The 27,640-nt window shown below is 31.3% G+C and overlaps 1 protein-coding gene across 3 annotated transcripts; it reads left to right on the top strand.

Moving 5' to 3' along the window:
• The first annotated feature begins 16,593 nt into the window (after nucleotides 1-16,593).
• Nucleotides 16,594-23,253, top strand: LOC109340184 (probable mediator of RNA polymerase II transcription subunit 26b). 3 transcript variants are annotated; one of them, XM_019577784.1, is made up of 10 exons: nucleotides 16,594-16,777; nucleotides 17,243-17,925; nucleotides 20,491-20,559; nucleotides 20,699-20,781; nucleotides 21,298-21,350; nucleotides 21,467-21,594; nucleotides 21,708-21,735; nucleotides 21,851-22,158; nucleotides 22,235-22,325; nucleotides 22,585-23,253. In XM_019577784.1, exons 2-10 carry the CDS (start codon nucleotides 17,440-17,442, stop codon nucleotides 22,710-22,712), a joined length of 1,374 nt encoding a protein of 457 aa, XP_019433329.1. In that variant the 5' UTR covers nucleotides 16,594-16,777; nucleotides 17,243-17,439; the 3' UTR covers nucleotides 22,713-23,253. The 3 variants fall into 3 exon arrangements, with proteins under 3 accessions (XP_019433329.1, XP_019433327.1, XP_019433328.1); XM_019577782.1 differs by lacking the exons at nucleotides 16,594-16,777; nucleotides 17,243-17,925 and adding exons at nucleotides 18,925-19,106; nucleotides 19,572-20,254; XM_019577783.1 differs by lacking the exons at nucleotides 16,594-16,777; nucleotides 17,243-17,925 and adding an exon at nucleotides 18,925-20,254 and having other exon boundaries at nucleotides 22,585-22,731; nucleotides 22,782-23,253.
• The last annotated feature ends 4,387 nt before the right edge of the window (nucleotides 23,254-27,640 follow it).

The raw sequence follows: 27,640 nt of genomic DNA, 5'->3' as shown, positions 1-27,640 counted from the left end.
TCTCGATCACTGCCTGATTTGAGTTGCCAATTGTTCTGATGCCAAATATCTTTCCTTTGTTGTTGTCTCCATACGTGACAAACCCTTTTTCGTTCAATGATAGATCTACAAATTTTGATTTATCATCCGTCATATGCCTCGAGTACCCACTATCAAGATACCAATATTGTCCATGTGCTCGTAGACATACCAGCAAAATAGATCACTTGCATCTTTCAGGTGCCCAATTTATATTGAGCCCTTTTCTGTTAGTAATCAAGGAGTTATCTCCCTTTTTAATCCAAACATATACACCACTAGGTATACCATACTTCCTGATATAGCAGGAGTAGGAAGTGTGGCCATGTGTGTCACAATAGAAACATGTAGGAACTTCCTATGCATAGGGGGGATATATCCTAGTCCGGTATGGTCACCAACATTTCTAGTTTGGCTAAGCATAGTGTCTAATTGATTTTGACTCTCCATGAGAATTGCGAGTTTTTCATTAAGTCTCAAATTCTCATTTTTCAAAGTCTCGTAAGACTCAGACATTTGATTGACATAAATTATCTTTTGAGCAATTGCATGTATTACATGAATATATTAGATCTAATGTTTCATTCTCTAGTTTTAGCACATCTAATTCTTTCTGTAATGAAACTATTTTCTGTTCGTTTAGAAGGATTACTCGTTTTCTATCAGAACTAATCCTAGCTAATTTCTTTAATTCATCATGCAATTTGACATAAGCATTATATAAATCCTCATAAGGAGGTGAATCATCAGATGAGGTGTTAGAATATACTCGTTGTTTACCTCCTTTGAATTTGAGCCACAAGCATCATTTGTTCTAGTCATCATCATTTGTTCTGGTCATTAGGCATAGCTTGACTGTCTCCTCTTCATCTGAGGTGCTTGATATCATATCCTCCTCTGGTACATCTCATACAATGTAGGCCTTCTTTGACTTGAAGTCCTGAAGAGTGCTCTTCTCTGAATCAACTTTCTTGAGGTAAGTAGGACATTGAAACCTCATGTGTCTTGGCCTACCACACTCGTGGCAAATGAAGCGCTCTTTGTTACCCTTGCCTTTTCTAGTTGACTCGTGCGTTTTTTTCTTTTGGAAACGTATGAAGCGTCTTTTCATTAGGAATTTCCCGAATTTTCGTACGAGAAGGCACAATGTTTCATCATCTATATCTGAATCAGACTCATCATCTTCTTTCTCTTCTGTAGATTGAGACGTTGTTGCTTTAAGAGATATACTTTTTCTTGTTGTGGTCTAATTCCTCGTGTACCATCAAGCGTCCAAGCTCCATCTCGTGCTCTTGAAGCTTTCCAAATAATGTCACCAAAAGCATGGAGTCAAGATCTATGGATTCCATGATAGTTGTAACTTCAGGTTGCCATATCTTGTCAAGACAATGTAAAACTTTATTAGTAAGTTCTCCTTTGGTAAACGATTTATCTAGAGCAACTAAATGGTTTATTATATGAGTGAATCATTTTTGCATGTCAACGAAAGATTCACTCGGTAACATGCGAAACAACTCATACTCATGTGTCATGGCATTCAACCTAGCACACTTGACTTTGCTAGTGCCTTCGTGAGTCACTCGTAAAGTGTCTCACATTTCCTTGGCACTTTGACACTGCGAAACCCGAAAGAATTCATCATATAATGGGGCCGATACGATGAATTTTTTAGCATGTAGGTTGTGTTGAACCTTTTTACGTTCATCATTGGCCCATAGAATTTTCGGTTTTTCTTTCGGTTCTTTGTCCACTAAATGTTGTGGAACAAAAGGTCCGTTGACTACGGATTCCCAAATATCCGAGTCAACGGGTTCTATAATTATTTGAACATAATTAATCTCTATATGGCAGAATTACAATATTCAAAATATCAGCTAAAATAGGCAATTAAACAACTTGAAAAGTAAAGAGATAAGGGATAGAAAAAGCCTACAACAAGGAATTTTATCCTGGTTCGTTTGTGGGTCCACTTGCAAACTACATCCATGCCTCCCCTTCTGATCTCGAGAGATTTTCTTCACTAATATTGAAACGAATGTATATTATTCCAATTACAAGACCTTAGACGCTCCCTTCTTGAATTCCTAGAACCCCTACCTTGGTATGACTACTCTAATCGCCTAAGAAAACCTTTATTACAATCTAGCCTCAGCCAAGAATATGTTCTAAACTCAAGACCTCTAAGTCTTGGTGAAGACACCCTGAATCTCTTTGGTAGTAAGACACCAAGAGACGACTTTCCTTATCACAAAAACAACACAAAAACATAGTATTATAAAGCACAATGTGTCTCAAATATTACAATTGAAATCCAACTATAAACCTTATACAAATCTCACAAATTAACAAGAATATGTATAAGTTTAGAATTATGCAGAAACATGTAATTTCTACCCTACGAAATCTCTAAAAGAAATGAAAGAATCATGCAAGAAAAGATAGAATGATGAACACATTTAATCACATGCAATTGGATGACATTTTAAACCCTAAGCATGATATTATCTCTCACTATCTCACATGCATTTCTCTCTGCCTATATGACACACAATGAGCACAAAAAATATGCAACTTAGCCATTCTAAAAATGAATGAATGTATGTATGTAGCATGGTGTAAAAACACAATTTATATAGAAAAGCTGTTTGACGCCCAGTTAATCAATTAAGTGCAATTTTAATCGATTAACGGGCTGTTGAGAATAACTGAATTCTGTTTTTTAGTTATCTATTAAAATTGATTTCACGTTAATCGATTAACGACTTGCTTAATCGATTAACTGTCATATTTTTCAGCTAAAAGATTAAATGGTAAATTACCTATATGTTATGCTTATCAACTATACATGTTTTACCATTATGTTATGCCTAAGATGCACAAATAACATGTATGATTAATGCTTGAACATATAATAATCTAGATGACATGTCTCATGTAAATGATATGATTGTTTTTAGGACTTGTGAGATTTGCATCTAGGTTTACCTAACCTAGACTCAATAACTAAGACACATATCTAAGACTACTAATGATGATTCTATTTATGACTCTAGTCTACACATGAAGCTCTTGAGTCCTTGGCATGTTGATTTGTTGAGTTATATTTAAGCTTTCACTAAATCCTTGTCTTCATCAAAACATAGGCAATCTAATAGTGCTATCTTGACACTTTGCACTTTTAAAAGGAAGAGTATTAATTGAATATGTCACATTCTAAGAAATTTCTTAGTCACCAGATCATGTAAGAAACATGTATGTTGCTTTGAGTACTGCATAGGCATAGTATATAGAAACAGGTAGTTGTGCACAAGTGTTGTGGCTCAAACAATAATTATGTGATTATGTTCTAGACTTGGGTTGCATTCCCTTGAAGTGTGATAACAGAAGTGCTATCAACCTTACTTAGAATAAAATAATGCATTGTCAAACCAAACACATACGTATAAGACGTCACTTCCTTAGGGATCGTGTTAAATAAAAAGATGTGCAAGTAGACTTATTTTAAATCATTCTTCATGTGTATATGTTTAGTACTCTTGCAAACACAAGATATTCCAACTATGATTAATTATCGATCGTTACAAATCTCACCCTTAGACTTCGTTTCTTATTACACCCACCAAAATCTCACTTTTAGAAGCAAACCACTTCTAAAACACTTTTTTCTCTTTCAGCACAGCCTATTGTGAAATTACAGTGAAAATTAATACAAATTGAAGAACTTGTTTCTAGGGCTAGGATTTCTAAATGCGTATAACAATTAAACTCACACTAATTGTATGTCAATCACCAAAGTATAACATAAATACTCAAGTATTTAAGTGTATAAAACCTAGAAGAAAAGACACACTTGAAAACAACATTTCAGAATTTCAGAAAGTTTTGATCAAGTTCGTTGCAGAAGTGTATGAAGATTGTAGAAAATTTAAAGTGATTAAAGTGATTTGAATCAGAATGCTAGATGCATTTAAATAGGCTTCCAACCAATCATCATGCCCATACATGAAGGTAGAAGTCGACTGGAGTAACACCCATTCGTTTTGCGAGAAGTTGTTTCAGTTTGAATTTGAAATTTTTTGTAACAACTCTCGGTAATCGATTACTAAGGTGAGTAATCAGTTACCAAAAGTTTTTGTCACATTTAGTAATCAATTACTCACTTGAGTAATCAGTTACTCTAAGTTATTTTTGTTTGGTAACCTGTTACTCGATTTGGGTAATTGGTTATGTTGTCATAGTAACCCATTACTCAGTTCGAGTAACATGTTACTTAGCTTTTTGAAATTTTAGTTCATTTTAAAACCAAGTTTAATAGTTTTTCAAAAAGATTTCCTATAAGCATTTGGTGATACTTTAAAGTAAAAGACTTTAGGATAAAAGTACCTATCTTAGAAAGCTACTAAGTCTTGATCTAGTATTGACAATGCTTCTATGACTACAAAGTCTTCATCCTTTTACTTCTTTTTGTGATGTTAGTGTCTCCATAAAAACCTAGCCAAAGTCAGAAGCAATATCTTCTTCATAATTTCCCCCTTCTGATTATGACAAACCAATACCATGTTAACATTTGAGTTTTCTTGATTTGCATACAAATGTAGATATGTGTATGTTCCCCTATCATATATGCTCCCCTTTGTTTTAGAATAATTGCCTTAAAATTTTTAAATAAAAAAAACACAACTCGAACTTTTCTCCCCCTTTTAACTTCATCCAAAATAAGGAAAAACCAAGTTTTCCATATGCACAATATATATGCATAATAATGATACAAAATTTGTTACCTTTTCATGCCAAGGTTAAATCTTATGAACAATATGAGTAAATGTCATTCATGATATATAAATCATTGAAGCAAATAGCAATTAATATTTGAAAGCATAATAATTTTCATATAAAAACATAAATATTATCAAAGGATTACGACCATGAAAATGAAAGGCAAAAGACATAAGGCCAGCAACAACAAAGTTTTACAACAAAAAATACACAAACAAAGACAACCCTAAGTATAAGATTCCAGCTCATCATCATCATCATCATCTATGTCCATTTAATCTAATCAATTAGATAGACGTTTGAGTTCAACCTAGACTTGTTGGTTCTGAGCATCAAGAGCATCCATCCTTGTAGTGATGTAGCCTTGAAGAGATACCAACTAATCCATGATCATCTAATTGGTAGGCTAGCTAGAAGATGAAGAGAGATCAAATTGAGATTGAGAGGGTTGAGAGTCAGGTTGTGATGTAGCATGCATATCTAAAGGACCAGCATGTTGATAATTTCAATGATTGAAAAGCATATCGATCGAGTCTTAAGAGAAACCCATTTTCTGGATAACATCCAGGCCGATTATGATATCTCTAGCATCTAGCTCTATCTTGGATTCTCGATAAGTTGAGATATCAAAATGCTTAAGTATGGTAGTGACTATAATAGCATAAGGTAGTGGACTATGTTTACCCTGAAATGACCATATATATCACGTAATCATGATAGTCCAATTAATAGTAATGTTATTTTTAATGGCATACATGAGTTGTAGTTCCATATCATTAATTTGAGAATGATTGGAAAACTTAGGAACTACAACATGACTTAAAAATAATGCAACAATTATTCATCAAGAATGAAATTTCCAACATAGAGGATATCTAGATTCTCAATAGACTCAATGACTACCCTTTGTTTGTTGCTTTCAATATCCTTTTGAGGAAATATACACATAGAATAGTATAATTTTTTCCTATCGAAATCCTCCCAAGGACAATGAAGTCCATAGCCAACTTTGGTTCTAGTGTGTGGTATTTATAAGCAAAATGAATTAAAGGTTTTCAAATCCATCACAATTAATTTTCCTTTAACATATGAAAACTTCATATTATAATAAAATATCTTCACTAGTTATTAAGTGTCAAATTGATCATATAATTAACACTTTGTTTATGATACTTTAACTACTTAATAAACTCAAATAGATGAAATAATATACGATTAAAACTTGTTTAAATGGCCAAATATCATCTCTGAAGTTTTTTGCAGGTTTAATCCGGAGGAATGATTGAAAAAGCTAAGTTTCCAGACAAATCTTGACCAAGCTTAGCGCAAGGATCATTCTAAGCGGATTGGACATCATTTGAGCTCCATGCTCCGCGCTACAACCATGCCCAACAGTGTAAGAACCATGCTTAGTGTAATATCTGTGATGATCACCCGGATTAAAAGAATTAGAAGTTTGTTTAGATTCTATATCTCATACGCTAAGCGCACACAATTGTGCTACGCAAAGTGAGTGGTGCATCGAGTGTGAGAAGTTGCTCCCAGCGCATGTTGGTGTGTCAAATAGTCGCGCCTAGCAAACTGGAAGCATGCGCTCAGCGCACAGGCAGTGTCTTGAGCGTCGAAGCCAGCATGTAGACAATATTTAAGGACTTCCAACTTAAACCATTAGATACACATTTTATAATATTGATTTGTAATACTTATTTTCTGTGTTTATAGGGTAGTTTGGCTCATTTGAGCAATGGCATAAATGTGTAAGAATTAGAGGAGTAAATCTTTGCTCATTTGTGTGTGGTTCTACCACTCCATGAGATGTGTTTTATCCTATCTTACTTACACCTTGTGATCATTAGTAGCTAAAATCTATGTTAGGATTGAATGTAATACAACCTTGATGTATGCCCACTAATTCATTTATTAATTATTAAAGTATTTATTATCATTGACTTTTTGTATTTTCTTAATGTTTTCTTTAAGTTTGATCATCTTATTGCATGATTATTGAATATATCGCCTAGTCTTTTACTTGCATTATTATGAACTTATATAACTCAACAATTATAGACATAGAATTGTATTACTTGCCATATCATGCACTTTACTTTTTTTAGTATCTAAGCATAATGCTAATCGTTTAATTTTATAAGTCTCAAACTAGATGGCATAGACTACTAGACATAGTGGTATGTTTGACGGTTCATATAACTTAATTTTGTTAATCTAGACTACTACATATAGAGGTAGATTAATAAAGTATTTCTATATACCAAGACATTGGCGGTTAATACAATCAAGATGTTGCATTTAACTCAACTTTGCATGCATGGATTACCAGACATAGAGGCCTATTATGTGTGTCATATATCTTAATCATATGAGTAAAGTTGCAAAACATAGAGTTTTGTTGCATAAGTTGCTAAATTGACTAAGACATTAGCTTTTAGTAATATTGAGGTCAATTGTGTGAAATAATCATTACTAAATGAATTTATGTTAAAAATCAGGTGTGTATGGATAATAAGTGTGAAATTCAATCTGAACTCCTCTTAACATAATATTACAATCTTGCATTATATTTGTGTCATCAAATAAACAACCATTTGAACAAGGTCTTAAAATAATAATTTTTGGTTGAAAGGCTAATATCAAGCATGTCCTTATGGATTAAACAACCCATTACTCCATACTTGTTTGTGATACTGTTGAAAGTTTTACACTCTCGTTTTGTCGATTAGCACTAATTCAGGGTAATAGGCATTTTTTTCAGCACAAAAATCAACAAGATTTTGTTTCCTAAAGAACTCGGCAAATTGAAATTGCTCAAGTATAAAAGAGTATAACCTATCCTACTTATGAGCAATCAGTTGTCGTTCAAGGTAGTAATTCTGTAAAATTTCTCTTTGCTAATCTATTGACAAAAGCCTTGATAGTTCTAGAGGATTGGTCTTAGAAGCACTTGGTTGACCTCTTTGAGAAGGATTAGTTCTTTTCCTTTTGGTTCTGGAGTAGAAGCCATGGTTTTGAGTTTTTGAAAAGTTTGGTTTTTCAAGATTAAAATTTGGGTATTCTTGATTTTGGGCAAAAAAATTGAAATTTGGTTGGAATGTGTTTAGAAATGAAAATGTAGTATGTTTAGCAACAAATATCGAGTAAAATGGTCAAGAAAGGAAAAATTTGGGTTATAGGGGAAGAGAACCACAGGTTTGGAAGGAGGAAGAAGATGAAGTTCTGAAAAAAAATATAAGAAGACACATATAAAGATAGTCAAAGTAATCGTTTACTCAAATAAAGTAATAGGTTACTCTAGCAATGAAAATCCGATTTTCCAAATTTTCATGAGGTAATCGGTTACTCCCCATAGTAATCTGTTACCCAACCCTTCTTTTTCTCCCAGTAATCGGTTATTCCATAGACTAATCAGTTACTACCCTCAGACTTTCAATTTTTCAATTACCCCACTCGGTAATTGGTGACCCATAAAAGTTTGAAAATGATAAAATAAACACATGTAAAAGCAAGTAGGCATGCAAATATCATCATGAAGCAAACATTTAAACATATATGCATGAAAGTTGATTTAAGATAAGTTTGCTTCATCTAATATGCCTAACTATCTTCTTATTTTTTTTAAATGTTCTTTTGCCAAGGTTTAGTAAATATGTCTGTTAATTGATCATGACTATCAACAAACTCTAAATGCACATCTTTCTCTTGAACATGACCCCTAAGTAAGTGATGTCTTATATCTATGTGTTTGGTTAGAAAATGCATGATTGGATTTATAGTAAAGTTTATAGGACTAACGTTATCGCACTTCAATGGAATGCACCCCAAGTCTAGACCATAATCTTGTAATTTTTGTTTGAGCCACAATACTTGTGCGCAACAACTATATGTTGTTATGTACTTTTCCTCCATAGTACTCAAAGCAACACATGTCTATTTCTTACATGACCAAGAGACTAAGGAATTTCCTAGAATTTGTAAAGTTTCACTAGTACTTTTCCTTTCAATTTTTGCATCTAGAAAAATCTGAATCTGAATATCCAACCAAGTCACATATACTTCCCTTAGTATACCAATGTCCAACAATAGTTGTTCCTTTTAAATATTTCATAAATCTTTTTACAACAACTAGATGTGGCACTATAGGTTTTGACTGATATCTAACACATAGACATACACTAAACATTATATCAGATCTACTTGTAGTAAAATAAAGAAGGAAAATGATCATACCTTAATACTTAGTTATATCAATACATTTTTCAGCTTCATCCATATCAACATAGGTATTTCATCCTATGGGAGTGGCACTTGCTTTGCATTTGTCCATTTCAAACATCTTCAATAAATATTTGCAATACTTGGACTGATTGAGACAAAGATGTCATCATTCATTTGTTTGACTTGTAGTCCAAGAAAGTAATTCAAATTTTTCATCATGGTCATTTCGAATTCTCATTGCATCATCTTATTAAAGTAGAACCAAAAATAATATCATCAACATAAATTTGAACAAGTAAAGCATGATGATTTATTTTCTTAATAAAAAAGTATAGTATCAACCTTTCCCTTTTCAAAACCCTTATCACGTAAAAATTGTGTTAATCAATCAAACCAGGCTCTAAACATCTATTTCATACAGTTGGAAATTCAATGAGCATGCATATACTAAAATTAATCTTGTAGTTTGTTTGTTTACCCTTTTGACAAACATCCACAATTTGCCTTTTAACAAATTTAATTTTGGGAAAACCAACAACTAGTTCATGCTTAATTAAATAAGATGAGCTATATGAATGTGTAATATTCTCCTATAATCATGCACCAAACTTAGAGAGATTACTAATTTTACATATACCAATGATTTTTCTTTTGTTGTTCTCTCCATAGATAATAGAGACTTTATTTCTTGAATATTATCATTTATAATTTTGAATTGTCTCATGTGATATGCCTTGAATAGCCGCTGTTGTGATACCATATTTTGCTTATGGCTTTCAGACAATCCTATAAAACAAATTAAAATAATATTCTATGTACCCAATGTGATTTGGGTTATACGAGGTTAATACCTTTTTCGACCCATCTAAGTTTACTAATGGTTACGTCATATTTTCTAATATAAAAAGCATTAGGTGTATGTCCTATTGTACTACAATAAAAAAAACAAGTGGGTTTATACATTTTCCATTTAAGAACATAAAACGATTTCTTGTCATAAAATTTCTAACATGATCATGCTTATAAGAAATACTTCGATTTTATAAAAGTGGTTTTCTTTACTCCATATGTTTGTCTTTTCGAGCTTCTGCATACTCTCTTTGAAATTAACTATTTCTTGATTTAAAACATATATCTTTAAGTCAAGAGAAGTACACTTTTGGCATTTCATGCAAACTTCATTTGATTTGGATTTTAAGTTATCCAAATCCTTTTGTAAAATTTTGTTTTGACTCTCAAGAAGTACTATTGTTTTTTTGTTTACTACATTCTCCAGAGAGTCTAACATATTTTTCATGTAATTCATTAAAAGCATTCTATAACTCGTCATATGAAAATTTATCATTTTGGTTCAGAGTCACTAACCTCATAATTGTTTTCTGATTGGTGTGAAGCCATCAAGGAAAGATGTGTTTGTTCTTAATTTTGAGTTCTGTATTTGAACCAATATCATTATCTTCTGATATGATGTTCTCTCTTTTGTGCTTCCTGTCCTTCTTTCTTATGATAGTATGTTGTTTTTTTAAGGATGGACAAACACCTTTAATATGACCTGGTTTTCTGCATATAGAGCATGTGGAGTCTTGCCCCAATGTTAATGCTTCACTATTAGTGGAGAACATTTTTACTTCTTCGATTCCATGTATTCTTTATAGAGTCCTGCATTTCTTTAGAAGTTTTGCAACTTGACACTCTAAAGAACTCTTTTACTCCTTGAGATGAGGTTAGAATGTTTTTAGGTTTAAGGTCATAATTGACTGTCTTTTTATCTTCAGTGGTCAATGCACATTTAGGCTTAGGTTGTTTAACTTCATTAACAAATATGTTGTGAATAAATGGACCTTCTTCTACACAATTCCATATATCTAAGTCTACGTACTCTATGAAGATTCTCACTCTAATTTTCTAGTATTCATAATATTCTCTAGTGAAACTTGGAGGTTTATTAATATTATAACTTTCACCTAAAAAGGACTTAGAGGTCATCTTAGAAAGTTAGGATCTTGGGAATAAATTACCCAACATGTGCACTTTATAGCAGGTTTTTGCAGATTAAAAGAGTTAGAGTATAAATGCAACGATAAAGTATATCTGTGAAAAAATCAAATGCATAATTTATAAAGAGTGAAGAGAAACATCGATATTTTATATTGGTTCACCTTCTAGTCTACCTAAAGTTACATTCAGTCCTCTTGCAAACATAAGAGATTTCAACTATGATGAATTGTCAATTGTTACAAATCTCACCCCTAGACTTTGTCTCTAATTACACTCATCGCAATCTAACTTTTAGAAGCACACCACTTCTAAAACACTCTTTCCCTTTTCCCACACCCAATGGTGAAATTTTAAAGAAAATTGATACAAATGAAGAACTTGATTCTAGGGCAATGATTACTAAATGTGTATAACAATTTAACTTATGATCCTTGTATGTCAATCACTAAAGTATAACACAAATGCTTAAGTGTATAAAACTTGGAAGAAAACACTTGAAATAATTTCAAATTTTCAACAAGTTTTGGTCAAGTTTCTTGCAAACGTGTATGGGAGATTGTAGAAAATGTTAACTAATTGATGTGTTTCGAAACTAAATGCTAGATGCCTTTAAATAGGCTTCCAACCGGCCATCATACTCATAAATGAAGGTAGAAGTCGATGGAAGTAATATTGATTTGTTTTGGGGGAAGTTGTTTCAGATTGTATTTAAAAAACAATTGCAATAACTCTTTGTAATCAATTACTAAAGTGGGTAATTGGTTACCAAAAGTTCCTGTCTCGATGAGTAATTAGTTACTCTGAGTTAATTTTGTTTGGTAACCTGTTACTCAGTTTGGGTAATTGATTACTCTATCACAATAACCCATTACTCATTTCGAGTAATCAATTACTCGCATTTTTTAAAATTTAAGTTCATTTTAAAACCAAGTTTGACACTTTTTCAAAAAGATTTCTTATGTGCATTTGGTGATACTTAAAGTAGAAAACTTTAGGACAAAAGTATTTATCTTATAAGACTAATAAGTCTTGCTCTTGTGTTGAGCATGCTTCTAAGTCTTCAATATCTTCATCTTTTTACTTCTTTTTGTGATGTTGGTGTCTTCATTAAAATTGAGCCTAGATTAGGAGCAAGATCTCTTCACATAATGCGTATATTAATTGTTGAATATATAAAAAAAAAACTTTGATTATGAATAATGAACAATATTGAGCAACAATAATTAGAAGAAATATCATAATCACATTAACAAATTTCTACTCAATTTACTTTGGACTACTAGAACAGTAATAATTTTATTTTTTCAAGTGAAAAATATTTTTAATAGAACCAACTTATTAATCTAATTCATTTCCTGGTATTTTGATGAATAACAAATAATTAAATTTAGGAAGCATATTTTATTATTGTAAATAATGCTTAATCATCGAGTTGTGTGAGAAAGTTTTTTTTAAAGTGTCGAACACATTATTCTATTAAAAAATATTTTGATGTTCAATCAAACAGGTCTAATGATTAAGCTCGTCTAAGCAAGTTATTGTGTCGGGTAACAATTATGTCCTATAACATTGCTTATAAAATCAAATCAAATTCATTTGAGATTAAGTCTGTCCAAATGATAATTGCATCCAATGACCTATGCCTACAATGACTTCAATTGTATCATTTTCAATCTTATAGATATGTTCTGTTAGTTCAATCATGTAAACTTAAATAACAATTATGCACATTCACTGTAATTAATGATTTAATTATTAGATATTATGCTTCTTGGTAAGTGAAATGTAGTATTTTTGTTAAAACAATTGTTTTGTTCTCTAACCATCTCGCATGTAAAGAAGAGGAATCTGCTTACATAAAGGAATAACGAGAAACTTAACTTAGTAGTGTATGAAGTCTTAATTAATGTCTGAAATTATGATCAATAGAGAAGACTTAGATACATCACATAAGAATAGGTCGAATACAATGGATCCAACATAATTAATGTGGGAAAAAACAATATTTAATACACAATGGATTCAAGCAATTACTTTCTTCTTAATATCATGACTCAACGAATCAGTGCATTAAATTTTTATTCTAAACAAAAACTTTCTAAAGATAATTGGAACATTCTTTTGTAGCTCATCTATAAAAGGAAGAAGAACCTCACAAAACCAAGACACGAGAAAATAAAAGAACAGAGTATAGAAGTGAAAAGAAACTTTGTGAAAACCATTCTTCTATAGAAATTTTATATCTATAGAATTATAACTTAAGTACATAGTAATAAATTTTAAAAAAGGAAAACTAAGCTAAAAGAGTTAGAAAGTCTAAGTTTATAGTTATAAATGTTAAGATATTTTCTTAATTAGTCAAATACTTAAATTTCCTCACATGTTCGTATCCATGCCTAGCAAATTATTAAAGATTAATATTAAAACATTTTTTAGAGTCTGAAAAGTCTTGATATAAGAAAGAATATTTACCTGAAGTAGTGCTTAGTACTTATAATTATTTCAGAAATAATGGAAATTACTTATGTGATAATGGATTAGACGTAACTATTAAGAGCAAATCATTATAAAATACTTGTATTATTTTCTTTATATCTATACTCCTTAGTGCTATCAATTATTACTAACTATGAGGATTTGACCTTATTGTAAGTTATATTTTTCAAACTTTTTATTTCCCCCATCACTTTATTATTGCTTGTGGAAAAAAGTTTTGTTAAAGAATAGTTTTAAAAACATAAGAAACACAATTTAACCTCCGGTCTTGTATTTGTTTGTACCAATTTCAAGAATACTTTATACATTCAGGTCACCTTGTTTAACGTATGAGCCTAGAGAGACTAGGTGTACAAACAACACTCATATGTTTGAATAGGAAGAGATTATGTGTACAAAGAATACTTATTATAATTTGGAATTGATTATAGTAGAAACTTGGTGCTGCCAAAAAAATTGACGAAACCTATGAGGTTAGATGAACTAGTATAAAATTACTTTGATATCTTCTATCCCTTAACTCCATTAACTTAAATTTTTGTGTATGCTTTTAACTTGGAGAGTTTAGTTTGTGATATAATCATTTTACTTAAACCTCTTTCTTGTCAAAGTTTTATCAAAGACGAGTTAATCAACTGAAAATGTTTTTATTGAAAAACAAATGAGCCAATCGTCTAAGTTTTAAAACTAAAAAAAGTTACTAAACACAATTCAAACTCACTTCTTAGTATGTTATATAGTTTATTTCACAATTAGGTGATCATTTTTCCATTTGGGTTAGCAAAGAAATCTAAAACATCTAGGCGGGTAAATCCATTTAGCCAAAATCTGAATCACCATTTTCATAAGAAAAAATTGTCTCTATTGTTTTCCTTTTCTTATTAGCGATTCTTGGTTAAGGTTGACAACGTGTTATTGTGTACGAAAATTGTTGCACACCTTTACCCTTTACAATTTCCCACAGCTGGTGGAGTGAGAAGGGTTCACTCCATACTGTCGGATACACATCTATTGTCTTATAAATTATATCATTACATGTGTCTCAGTTGTGGTTAATCAGAAAATTAATTAATTATTAATTTTTTAATTTAAATATATTTTTTTAACCAAACACATATTAATATTAATAGATTTACTCGGTTGTAGAACCTCCAATATTAGAGATCTCAAATGTATTTTTAAATGAGAAGTAGATAGGTTATTCTCACTTATAGGTTTAAAATCCTCTGAGCACAATTATGTCCACTCATAGAGAACTTTGGGAGAATCATAGTTTTATATATGGTGGTCGTATATTTCCTTTAAATTTTTACATAGAACATGTGTATTTTATCATAAGGTGTTCATTGTTTGGCCTTCATGGAGATAATGGTGAAGGAAAATCATAGCCTTATCCTTATCCTAACTAGATGTCTTATTTCTTTCCTTTTTATGGTGTTTTCAAGATTTTTGAATTCCAATGGATCAAAATTTCAAAATTTGTCGTATTAGATATATTTAAGGATTATAATAAAATAGAATAAAAAATTAGATATTATCCAAATATTCTAGAAGTTAAATAATATAAAATGAGTTGATGTATCAAATACTAGAATCATGGATTCAATGCATATCAAAATGTACGATTGATATGATTACATTCGTTTTGAAAGCAATAATATTTAAACAATGATGATCAAGAATTAAATTATTTAATTTTGTTATTATTTATAATTGAGGATCTAAGAAGTCATGCCTGATGTAAAATTAACGTGAAATCAATAAAAGAAATATGTGGTTAAAGTAGTGAGAACACTATTTTTCTAGTTCAGGAAATAATCATACGAATATTTTCATTTAATAATGAGGCATTAACAAAGGTATTGTTTTTTTCTGCAACTAATTATAACAATAAATATATGTTTATAAAATATATTAATATTTGTTGATGTAGTTCTTAAGGAAGAAATCTTCTGAAGGAACGTAATATAAATGATATAGTTTTTCAAGAATTAATTATATAATATATATATTTAATAATATTTTATTTATTAATGATTTGATTATAAAATGATTCATGTTCTCATAAAGTCAATATTATGATTATTTTTAGTATACGTCGCACTCTAGTATTAAACATCAATATTTGACCATATAAAATAGGAATATGGTATTACTCAATATAACAACTTATCTATACCAAAATATTGTTCTACATATAAATGCATTTTTGAAGAAGATTTAGCCTTTACTCATTTGGAAATGAATTTGTACGGAGGTACAGAGTTACTTGACTGATTCTAAGCAGCTTCTAGTGGAGAGTCTAAGATGAGGAGAAAATGAATTTATTTAATTTTATATTTTTTATTGAGAACTAATTTAAAATTATAGTAGTTGAATAATTTTTTGCACGTGTTGTAATTCATATTTAGAATTCTCATCTATTAGATATATGTAAAATCCATAAGCTTAGTTCATAAAACAAATAAATTGAATTTGAGATAAAAAATATGTTTTTTATATAAATGAATCGAACTTGAGTCAAGTACAGTCCAACTCATTAAATTTATGGACTGACTCAATAAGATATATGTATAAATATATGTATATAGTATATACATATGTGTGTATATTGTAGAGAATATTTAATTTTATATATTAAATAAATATTTTTCATTCGAGACCGGGAATAAACTAATTAGGCAAATTACTTTAACTAAACAATTCGTGAACTTTTGACGAACTAAATTAATTCGAGTTGACGAGTCAAATCGAATAGTTAACGAACATTAATCAAATTGAACTTGAGATGAAATCAAATTTCGAGCAAAATACATCCTTACTAATTTCTAGTTGAACTCGATTCAGCTCAATTATTTAAAAACATAATCGGTAAGAAAGACAAAATTTCATTCACGCTCCACTCTTTTTTATTATTTTCCATTCATCAAATGATAAAATATTAATTAATAATTAGATGTATATCCCATGAAAAAAGTTAATAAGATATACCGAAGATACTAAAGAGCGAAAACAGACTCAGGATATTACATTATTCCCTCTCATCTTTTTCCTCGTTACTTTTTCTTTAACTAAACCTTTGTTTCTGATCAAGTCAAAACAACAACACAGGTAAAATATAAAGAGATCACATTTCAGAACCCCTCTTTTCAACACTTGCAACAAACAACCACATTATTCTCTTTCTCTCTCTTTCTTGGAATAGAACCAAGTTTCTTTCATTCATAGTCATTGTCATATTACGTAGACATACATAAAGGTAGATCATTAACCTAGAAAGATTAGGTTATATGGTTACATAGAGTCTTGTATCGTTCTGATTCATTTTCTGGAACCCAGTTTTTTTTGTAGTGTTTCTTTTCATTCTTTTTTGGGTTTTGAGTTAAAAGAAGATTAAGAAAAGGGTCTTTGTTTGTTTGAGGTTTTGGTATGTAACGCAAAAATCATTTAAAACCACAACACAACATAACAGACGATGTTTTTGTTGTTGCCATTCAAATGTTTGTGTTTATGTTTGTATTGGTGTTGATTTATGGTTTCTTTGATTTATGCTGTTACCGAACCACTAAGCATGCATCTTTACTTTCTTTATCTGTCGAACATTAATCCAACCAATCTTGCCAAAACAAAAACATAAAACTTTGATGATTTATGAATTTAACCATTGATTATTGATTCATCGTTCATCAAAATTCACCCCATTTGGCTGCGTTGTAATTTTCAGTACTCAAAATCATATACAACAACTCTTTGAAGAAGAGGAAGCATCTCGAGAAAGACCTTTTTGTTAACGTTGAACAAACAGTGGAATACATAATCACCCCGTGAAAAAAAATCCAATTTTGATATTTGGGTGATTGGTGGAATTCCATTTTTTTGTTTTGGATCTGGTTTCAGTGTTGTGGATTTTTGTGAAAGACAATGAAGTCTTTATCACTGGATCACTGGAGAAGTTACTTCCGTTCAAAGAATTTGGATATATTTGATATAATTGACCATGCGATCATGGTGGCCGCTTCTGATTGTCCTAAAGAGTTCAGCTTGAGAAGGGATGGGATTGCAGAGAGGTTGTTCTCCTGCAAGTTGACACGTTGCGTTGGGTGTGATAGGGTGGAGTTGGCTGTGTCTGTTGGTAATGGTGATGATGAATATGACAATTTTAATGGAGGTTGCAAGAGTGGTTTTGATAGAGATGATGTTGGTGTGGAGTTTGAGGCAGGTGCAAGAAAAGAGAGCAAGGTCAATGGTGGTGGTGACAAAGAGGATCATGGAGATATGGATGTGAACCATTTTAGCAATTTTAGCTTTGGAGATGCTGAGGCATTGACTGATGAGATTGAAGAGGAGTCTCAGTATGTTAGGGAGGTTTTGAGGATCAAAGACATTCTCCTTAACCGTGAAGAAGAGGTATATCCTCTTTCTTAGCCTCTCTCTTCATAGTATTCTACATCTGTTTTTGCTTCTATGTTTTCCAATTTACTCGGATGATTGATGATATTTTGTAAAGAATAGGATTTTACCTTTTGATAGTTGTTACAAAAAAATATGGCTTTATTGAATGGAATTTTAATTCTTCTATGAAGGGTTGGTTCTTTTTGTCCTATGGTTTCTGATTCATGCTGCTTTGTTTCATGTTGCAACGAGAAAATGAATTTATTTAATTTTATATTTTTTATTGAGAACTAATTTAAAATTATAGTAGTTGAATAATTTTTTGCACGTGTTGTAATTCATATTTAGAATTCTCATCTATTAGATATATGTAAAATCCATAAGCTTAGTTCATAAAACAAATAAATTGAATTTGAGATAAAAAATATGTTTTTTATATAAATGAATCGAACTTGAGTCAAGTACAGTCCAACTCATTAAATTTATGGACTGACTCAATAAGATATATGTATAAATATATGTATATAGTATATACATATGTGTGTATATTGTAGAGAATATTTAATTTTATATATTAAATAAATATTTTTCATTCGAGACCGGGAATAAACTAATTAGGCAAATTACTTTAACTAAACAATTCGTGAACTTTTGACGAACTAAATTAATTCGAGTTGACGAGTCAAATCGAATAGTTAACGAACATTAATCAAATTGAACTTGAGATGAAATCAAATTTCGAGCAAAATACATCCTTACTAATTTCTAGTTGAACTCGATTCAGCTCAATTATTTAAAAACATAATCGGTAAGAAAGACAAAATTTCATTCACGCTCCACTCTTTTTTATTATTTTCCATTCATCAAATGATAAAATATTAATTAATAATTAGATGTATATCCCATGAAAAAAGTTAATAAGATATACCGAAGATACTAAAGAGCGAAAACAGACTCAGGATATTACATTATTCCCTCTCATCTTTTTCCTCGTTACTTTTTCTTTAACTAAACCTTTGTTTCTGATCAAGTCAAAACAACAACACAGGTAAAATATAAAGAGATCACATTTCAGAACCCCTCTTTTCAACACTTGCAACAAACAACCACATTATTCTCTTTCTCTCTCTTTCTTGGAATAGAACCAAGTTTCTTTCATTCATAGTCATTGTCATATTACGTAGACATACATAAAGGTAGATCATTAACCTAGAAAGATTAGGTTATATGGTTACATAGAGTCTTGTATCGTTCTGATTCATTTTCTGGAACCCAGTTTTTTTTGTAGTGTTTCTTTTCATTCTTTTTTGGGTTTTGAGTTAAAAGAAGATTAAGAAAAGGGTCTTTGTTTGTTTGAGGTTTTGGTATGTAACGCAAAAATCATTTAAAACCACAACACAACATAACAGACGATGTTTTTGTTGTTGCCATTCAAATGTTTGTGTTTATGTTTGTATTGGTGTTGATTTATGGTTTCTTTGATTTATGCTGTTACCGAACCACTAAGCATGCATCTTTACTTTCTTTATCTGTCGAACATTAATCCAACCAATCTTGCCAAAACAAAAACATAAAACTTTGATGATTTATGAATTTAACCATTGATTATTGATTCATCGTTCATCAAAATTCACCCCATTTGGCTGCGTTGTAATTTTCAGTACTCAAAATCATATACAACAACTCTTTGAAGAAGAGGAAGCATCTCGAGAAAGACCTTTTTGTTAACGTTGAACAAACAGTGGAATACATAATCACCCCGTGAAAAAAAATCCAATTTTGATATTTGGGTGATTGGTGGAATTCCATTTTTTTGTTTTGGATCTGGTTTCAGTGTTGTGGATTTTTGTGAAAGACAATGAAGTCTTTATCACTGGATCACTGGAGAAGTTACTTCCGTTCAAAGAATTTGGATATATTTGATATAATTGACCATGCGATCATGGTGGCCGCTTCTGATTGTCCTAAAGAGTTCAGCTTGAGAAGGGATGGGATTGCAGAGAGGTTGTTCTCCTGCAAGTTGACACGTTGCGTTGGGTGTGATAGGGTGGAGTTGGCTGTGTCTGTTGGTAATGGTGATGATGAATATGACAATTTTAATGGAGGTTGCAAGAGTGGTTTTGATAGAGATGATGTTGGTGTGGAGTTTGAGGCAGGTGCAAGAAAAGAGAGCAAGGTCAATGGTGGTGGTGACAAAGAGGATCATGGAGATATGGATGTGAACCATTTTAGCAATTTTAGCTTTGGAGATGCTGAGGCATTGACTGATGAGATTGAAGAGGAGTCTCAGTATGTTAGGGAGGTTTTGAGGATCAAAGACATTCTCCTTAACCGTGAAGAAGAGGTATATCCTCTTTCTTAGCCTCTCTCTTCATAGTATTCTACATCTGTTTTTGCTTCTATGTTTTCCAATTTACTCGGATGATTGATGATATTTTGTAAAGAATAGGATTTTACCTTTTGATAGTTGTTACAAAAAAATATGGCTTTATTGAATGGAATTTTAATTCTTCTATGAAGGGTTGGTTCTTTTTGTCCTATGGTTTCTGATTCATGCTGCTTTGTTTCATGTTGCAACAGTCTGACTCTGTGTTATTTGAGTCATTGAGGAGGCTGCAGCTGATGGAACTCACTGTGGATCGTCTAAAGGTTCGAATTGAATCATTCCTTGCTCATTCGATGAGCCTACCCTTCTTTTTCCATGCTTTTTTTTTGTGGCTGTTTGTTCTTGCTTTTTCCATTTCCCTTTAAGCCAAGCCTTCTAATTATCAGAGTTTAACTTTGCCAGGCTACTGGAATTGGAAAAGCTGTCAATCCTCTACGAAAGCATGGATCAAAGGAAATTCGCCAACTCACACGAACTCTTATCGAGTAAGAATTAGTTTTTTTCCCTTGATATTTGTTTTCCATCCATGTATCATTGTGTTGTCTTATAGAGGATAGGTGAGCTTGTTTATATTCTGCTACCTGGATCAAAGAAAAGGCTTGTAGCCACTTTCTTTGATTCTGATTAGGGGTTCACTGTCGGTATATTAGTATGCGAGTGTCAGTGATCAAAACAATTGTTCACTTTAGTTTTGGAGGTCCATTTTTTATTTCATGTCACTTATTTAGTATGATCGAACTTCCTCAAATCTTAAATAGATTCATTTATAGATTTAGTTAGTTTGAACCTTTTTCTTGGAGGATTTACGTATGTAAGTTACTTATAGCCAATTTCAGTTCCATATAAATTATACTCATGCTAGAAGCTTAGTGCATCTTATCTAATTAGAAAAGTTCACTATCATTATTTTGATTCATAATAGAGACCTGGTTAACTTGTTCAGTAGCATCTCGAACTACTATGAGTGCTATTTGCTAAGCATATTATTTTGCTTTGTATAGTGGCTGGAAAGAAATAGTTGACGAGTGGGTCAAGGCTACCACTTCTATTGCAGGTAGAAAAATTTGTCTGCCTTCTTCTCTTCTCATCTATAAATAAGATAACAATGCTGTTCTTCTCCATTTTTTCAATTAATTTATGTTTGAAATTGGCTTTATTTAATATTTGTAGCTTCAGAAGGCACTCCAGATTCAGTAAATATATCGGTTGTTGACGATGATGAAGAAGGACTTCCATCACCTCCTATGGATGAAGGAGCTTTCTTTGTTGCTCAAGCTGGTTCCATAGAACTTTCACAGGTACTTAGTTATACTTTTGCCCTTTCTCCTACTTACTTTTTTTCAAGCTATGATATTTAGAAACTGACTTGTACTTTTCCCTGTTGGATGACAAATATATGGATGATGCAAAGTTCTTCGACGGCATAGATGATTATGGAAGTGAGTTGAATTCAAAATTTCCTATGCTTAGTATAGTTAGCTTCTACTCTTCAGTTCTTTATTTGAATTCCTCGCATTTTAGACTGATGATTATGAATGGGGAATGTTGTTTCAGATCCTCGACAGAGTGGACAATTCAGCAGGAACCGCGAAAATGCCAGAAAGCCTTCTGTGGACAGTCATGATATCGAAAAAAAGAAATTGCAAGCTTCCAACCAGATAAGCATCACTAACAAGGATAATAAGAGTCAGCTACCCACGAAAATTGAGGCTGATGTGAGGTTAAATAAGCCTGTAACTGCAGATTCTGGCCCAGGCAGACCACCTAAATCAAGTATGCAGCGAAAAAGCAACATGGAGCCGAAGATGCAGCCAAAAATAGAGAATACTATTACAAAGAGGCCGCCCATTGGTCAGCAAGATGTAAGGGGAAATATTTTTGTGAATTAAACTGTAATTGTTATCTCTCTCTCTCTGACAATCATATCGTGTCTCACAGAAATCCAAGTATTCGGATGATGCTGCGGCCGAAGTGAAGCTAGAAGCCACCAAGAGAAAACTTCAGGAGCGTTATCAACAAGCTGAGAATGGTTAGTCTTTGCTCTTGAAGCTATGTTCTATCTGATTTTCAGTACTTTTAGAGTTCAAATAAAAAAGTATTTCTATGCTCCTTGATATTTTTATATACTCAAGTTAATGCCTTTAGCATGAAATGTTTGATGACTTAGATGATCAACTTTTGGATGTTAGAACTTGACACATTAAATTTTAACACGCAATGACTTATCTGCGTAACATTCATCGATTCATAACTAATTGGTGAATATGTTATTTCATTCTTACTTGCAGCTAAGAGACAGCGTACAATACAAGTTATGGAATTGAATGATCTCCCGAAGCAAGCGAATGTCCACCGAAATCCACATTTCAAACCTGGAAATAACAATAGGCACTGGGGGGCTCATCCACGACGATAGAGCTATTCATTCTGGAGGAGCTTCAGATTCTGCAGCATTTACAAGCTTCTTGTCTTCCCAAATTTGGAGATAGAAGAGTTATAACGGCTTTTGACAGCCACATTCTGCAGAGTGTAGATGAAGATTGATCCCCTTGACTGTAGTAAATAACATCCATTGTCACCATTCTTTCGTGATAGAGCTGTTCGGATTGAGAGGGAAGTAAGCTCTGAAACATTGTTTATTTCCTAAGTTGTAGAGTTTAGTATATAGGAGTTTTGTTAAACCAAGACTGGATTTGAAGGAGGGTCCCAACTTGGAACTCAACTGTTAATTTGGTTGTTTATGATTGTCTATAGAAATCAATAATTGTTTCTACCCTTTTCTCTTATCTTTTAATTTAGGACATTTTTCTTTTGTCACTTATGACTTCACATTAGGGTCTCATAATTTAGTATACCATTGGAAAGTGCATGTCATAACCTCAATCTCTTCTATAAAATCTTAGATGTGATTATGAAAGCAGGTTTATAATAAAGTTTATTTGCAATAGCATTGGATTTACACTTTTGAAGCCTCTCTTTTTAAATACAATGTTTTCTATATAGAACAATAGCATGGATAGTTAAAGTAGGGTCTAGATGCTGATTAAGTAATTTCAGCTGTTATATATGTTAACAGACTTTCACAGCACCTAATGAGAAATTTAAAACCCAAGAATTTGGATTCAATTTTTGAATGCCTTATAGCTTAGAAAATGTCTTTTATGAATATTTGTTGTTATGAATTTTATTGTTGAAAGAATTTTTGATTTATCACTTGTAAGTTCTAACCATATTTTCATCCACCAAGTACCTAAGTTGGTCAAAGCCATATTTATTCATCCACAATTTGGTTTGGTTTGTGGAAGAATATAGAATATGAATAAGCATAAGAGTGACTTTAATGGATGGCATGCCATGGTTGAATATATACTACAGTCCACACTTTCTTTATAAAATAAAAGATAAAAGTACAATGGAAATTGGATGAGATGAGTATGATTATGACCATAACTCTCAGAAAGAGAGAGCACGTGCAAAAGTTGAGGTTATTTTTGGTTGTCTGCTTGACTTTCTGTAGTGTTGGGTCTTTAGTTATTGCCGGATAATAGGAAAAAAATGTTTGAGAATTATGAAATATATTTATAAGATTATTCTTAACAATTCATTTTTTCCCTTCGAAAAATCAACTTGCGAAAAATCTCAATTTTTTGTCACGCTGCCTCATCCACTATGTTGCAAGAAAATGGTCCCAATTTGACATTTTCCTACTTGTTTTATTTTGTAAAATTTTATTAAAACACACATGCATTATTGAAAATCAATTTAATTTTATGTCTGAGAGGATGACCATAGAAGTTATATTCTTGTTATGATGATTGATGGAGAGAGACCAGAGTGACTATAAATGGTTTTCATTGATTTAGAGAAGGCATATGATAATGTATCTAGAGAGGTATTGCATAAAGCTTTAGTGAAGAAAGGAGTTTGGATTGCCTACATTCACAATTGAATATATGTATGATGAGGTCAAGACTGGCGTGAGAACATAAGAAGATGGCTCAGAAGATTTTCCTATTATGATAGGACTACATCAAAGGTTAACATTGAATGTCTACTTGTTTACATAGCTCTTGGATATGCTTAGTGAGCATATACAAGAACCGATAGCATAATACATGCTTTTTGTTGAAGATATTATCCTAGTTAGAGAACTGAGAGATGAATTTTATACGGATCTAGAAATGTGGTGACAAACTTTAGACGCACTTGACTTTCGTAAAAGTCAAAGTAAGATGAGTATATGAAATGCAAATTTAGCAAGAGGTAGATAAAGGATATGTGCACATTCCACCTATTCTACAATGATTTTTAATGCACGTTTTAACTCAAATTGCTTACACTTATACAATTTTAATGCATAAATATGTATAAATTGTCATAGTGTGCAATTAGAAAAGTCTCCCTTATAAATATATCTTTAGTAGGTGATTTAGCTAGAAAAAGGTGTGAAGAGTATGAAAATGTGAAAACATCTCTCTTAACAAAAATGAAGACCTAATTGAACGAGCATACCCTCACTTAGTGAGAATGAAGCACAAAGTTTGGAATTCAGGAGTCGCTCAATGAGTCTTACATTGCTCAGCTAGAACTAAAGATCTAATTGAGTGAGGTCTTGATCAACGAGACAAGCTTATATGAGGTTGTCGCTTAGTGAAGACTATGTCACTGAGTAGGATTATTCAATCCTAATACATTCATTTTTGGGATTATCTTTTTGGGAATTGAAAAGGACTAAAAATTTTGTACAATTTTCTATGCTTTTAGTTTGATCTTGAGTGTTCAATGAAGAGAGAGGTTTTGAGGAAAAAATATAGCAAGCTTGAGAAATCCATTTGTTCTTCCATGGAAGCTTTTCATCTTCTTCACTTTTTTGTTCTAGGTATCTTAGAAATGAGTATCTAAACCTCTTTCTTGTTGGGAATAGATGTAAATAGTTAACCTTATGTATATAATTTGATTCATATTTGTATATACCTTTCTATCTCATAATTCTTTTGAGTTATTTTAATGTTTAATGCTTACTTTAGGCTAATCACCTCGGGTGTGTGTTTTGGACGTGTGATGGAAATCATATTTTCTAACTTAATCTAAAATATCTTATCTTTTAAGTATAATTTCTAGGAATGGAGTTGTATTGATAAGTTATTTTTAAAATCCAACTTTTTTATCAATCACTTAGTTAATCGTTGAGGGAATTGATGGTTAGAGAAATAGTTGTTGATCTTCTCATTCGGACACTAATAATGTTATCTAGAAATGATATTGCAAAAATCATTCTTTAGTTTGATTTTGTATGTTGAATTACTTCAATACAAATAGGTAAATAGTAAAGTCTAATCCCAACAACTTTTATCATATTAACTTCTCAACTTATTAATGTAATTTTACATGATTGGAAAAAACAATGAATTAAACAAAACAAATTCCACTTAATAATAGTTTAGTTTAACAACATAATATCATCAAGTCCTTGCGGATTTGGCAACCTTATAAATTAATTTAGTATTTCATTGACCGATTTGCCGGTTAGTAATAAACCTCACTATAGTAGTAAATATTGGAGATCATGTGATGCTACAAGATACTAGATTTTACTATCTTAGGTAAACTCATACAACACGAAGAGAAAATTGATGAAGATATAAATTATATGACTCAAGCGGGATGTGCGAAATTGCAAAGTGGACAAGATGTCATATGTGACAAAAAATGTGTCACATTAACAAGATGAATATTGGGTGATATAATATTAACAAGAGGATAAACTCAATATAAGAGAGCAAAGAATCTTATGTTGGATAAATTGACACATTATACAAAATATAATTAAGAATGAATGCAATGGACAAAGTTGGAGTAGCTCCAATTGTAAAAAGATTATAGAATTTTGTCTTAGGTAATTTGAAAATGTATTGAATAGACGATTAGAAAGCCTAATAAAAAGGAAAGATAAAATATTGGTTAATACAATTCAAGAAACAAATGGAAGTGAAGAAAAATAATAGACAAATGATTAAAATATATTTAGAAATTAATATTTTATTAATAAAATAAGAATAAATTATTATGATGTCTTCCTTAAACAACTAAGCTAAATTATTCCTTATGTTACAAGTAGATACAATAAGAATAAATTATTCCGTCTATGCATTTCTTTAAAGTTTGGTAACATTTAAATAGATATAATAAATTTAATATTTTATTATTAAGCGTATCAAACAAAGCATGTGCGAGACAAGACTTATACTTATACAAGATGGTTTACAAAACATAGAATCCGATAAATAAATTGCTCGAAATTAATATTTTAATACTTGCGTGTTCTTAAAATTTTAATCAGCTGTGACATGAAATTTATTTTAATGTGTTAAAATAGTAAGAGTCATTGAAAAATCTTTTTTATGAACAAGAAAAATGAGACATTCATGAATAAGAAAAATAAGAAAAACTTAAAGCTTGAAGAAGAAGAAAGAAGGAGAAAGAATAGAATCATAGCTTTATTGAATTGAATAATATTTCTCATCATCATATTGAATTGAATGAGTGATAGTTTACAATAAAAGTAAACTATATGTACATGTAAAACTAACTAAAACCACTAAAACTAACTCTAACCATAACTAGCTTAATACAATATTAACCTAAATACTAATATATAGTTCAAAATATATTTCAACGGCCCCTCAAGCTGAAATGTATCATGCATTCCAAGTTTGAAATAATTGTGTTGAACACAATCATATACTCTAGTACCTCCTCTAGCTGGTGAGTGAATCCTTATCTCACAGTCTTAGAAATTTTTGAATATGAAGCAATATTGAGGCTTAACTACCATAGGCAGAAGCAACTTCATCAAAAGTTTAATCATCTATTTTGACAGAAGCTTATTCAACCAAACCAACCATAATAGATGAAAGATAAAAAATGAATCTTAATCTTGATCCTAATATGATGCTTCAATGAGGAAAAATTATACACCATAGTGTTGTGTATTTAATGAGAAAGAAGGGTAAAGAAAATAGAGTAGTAAAGAAAAGAAATAATTGGGGGAGTAAATGATGAAGAATTCATCTTAAGTAAAATCATAGCCTAAAGCTTTAAAGCTTTCATGTACAAGAAGGGCAAAAAAAGAAATGAAACCAACTATAACAATTGGAACTTGATTTGGAAGGCTTAAAAGAATAGTCATTGTTGTCTTGAGCAGTAGAAAATATGATCGAAAGTGTAGCAACAACAAAATGAATGCTTTAGAAAGTCTTGCAAAAGAAAGAGTTAGAATCTTGAAATGTAATGCTTCATTGTAAACACAATCAAGAATGAAAACAATGTACTTCAAAGAAACCC

This window comes from Lupinus angustifolius, unplaced genomic scaffold (genome assembly GCF_001865875.1).
Source record: "Lupinus angustifolius cultivar Tanjil unplaced genomic scaffold, LupAngTanjil_v1.0 Scaffold_147_19, whole genome shotgun sequence".
Taxonomy (NCBI): Eukaryota; Viridiplantae; Streptophyta; class Magnoliopsida; order Fabales; family Fabaceae; genus Lupinus; species Lupinus angustifolius.
Note: the sequence above shows the minus strand (reverse complement) of the source record. Positions and strands in the feature narration are given on the sequence as shown.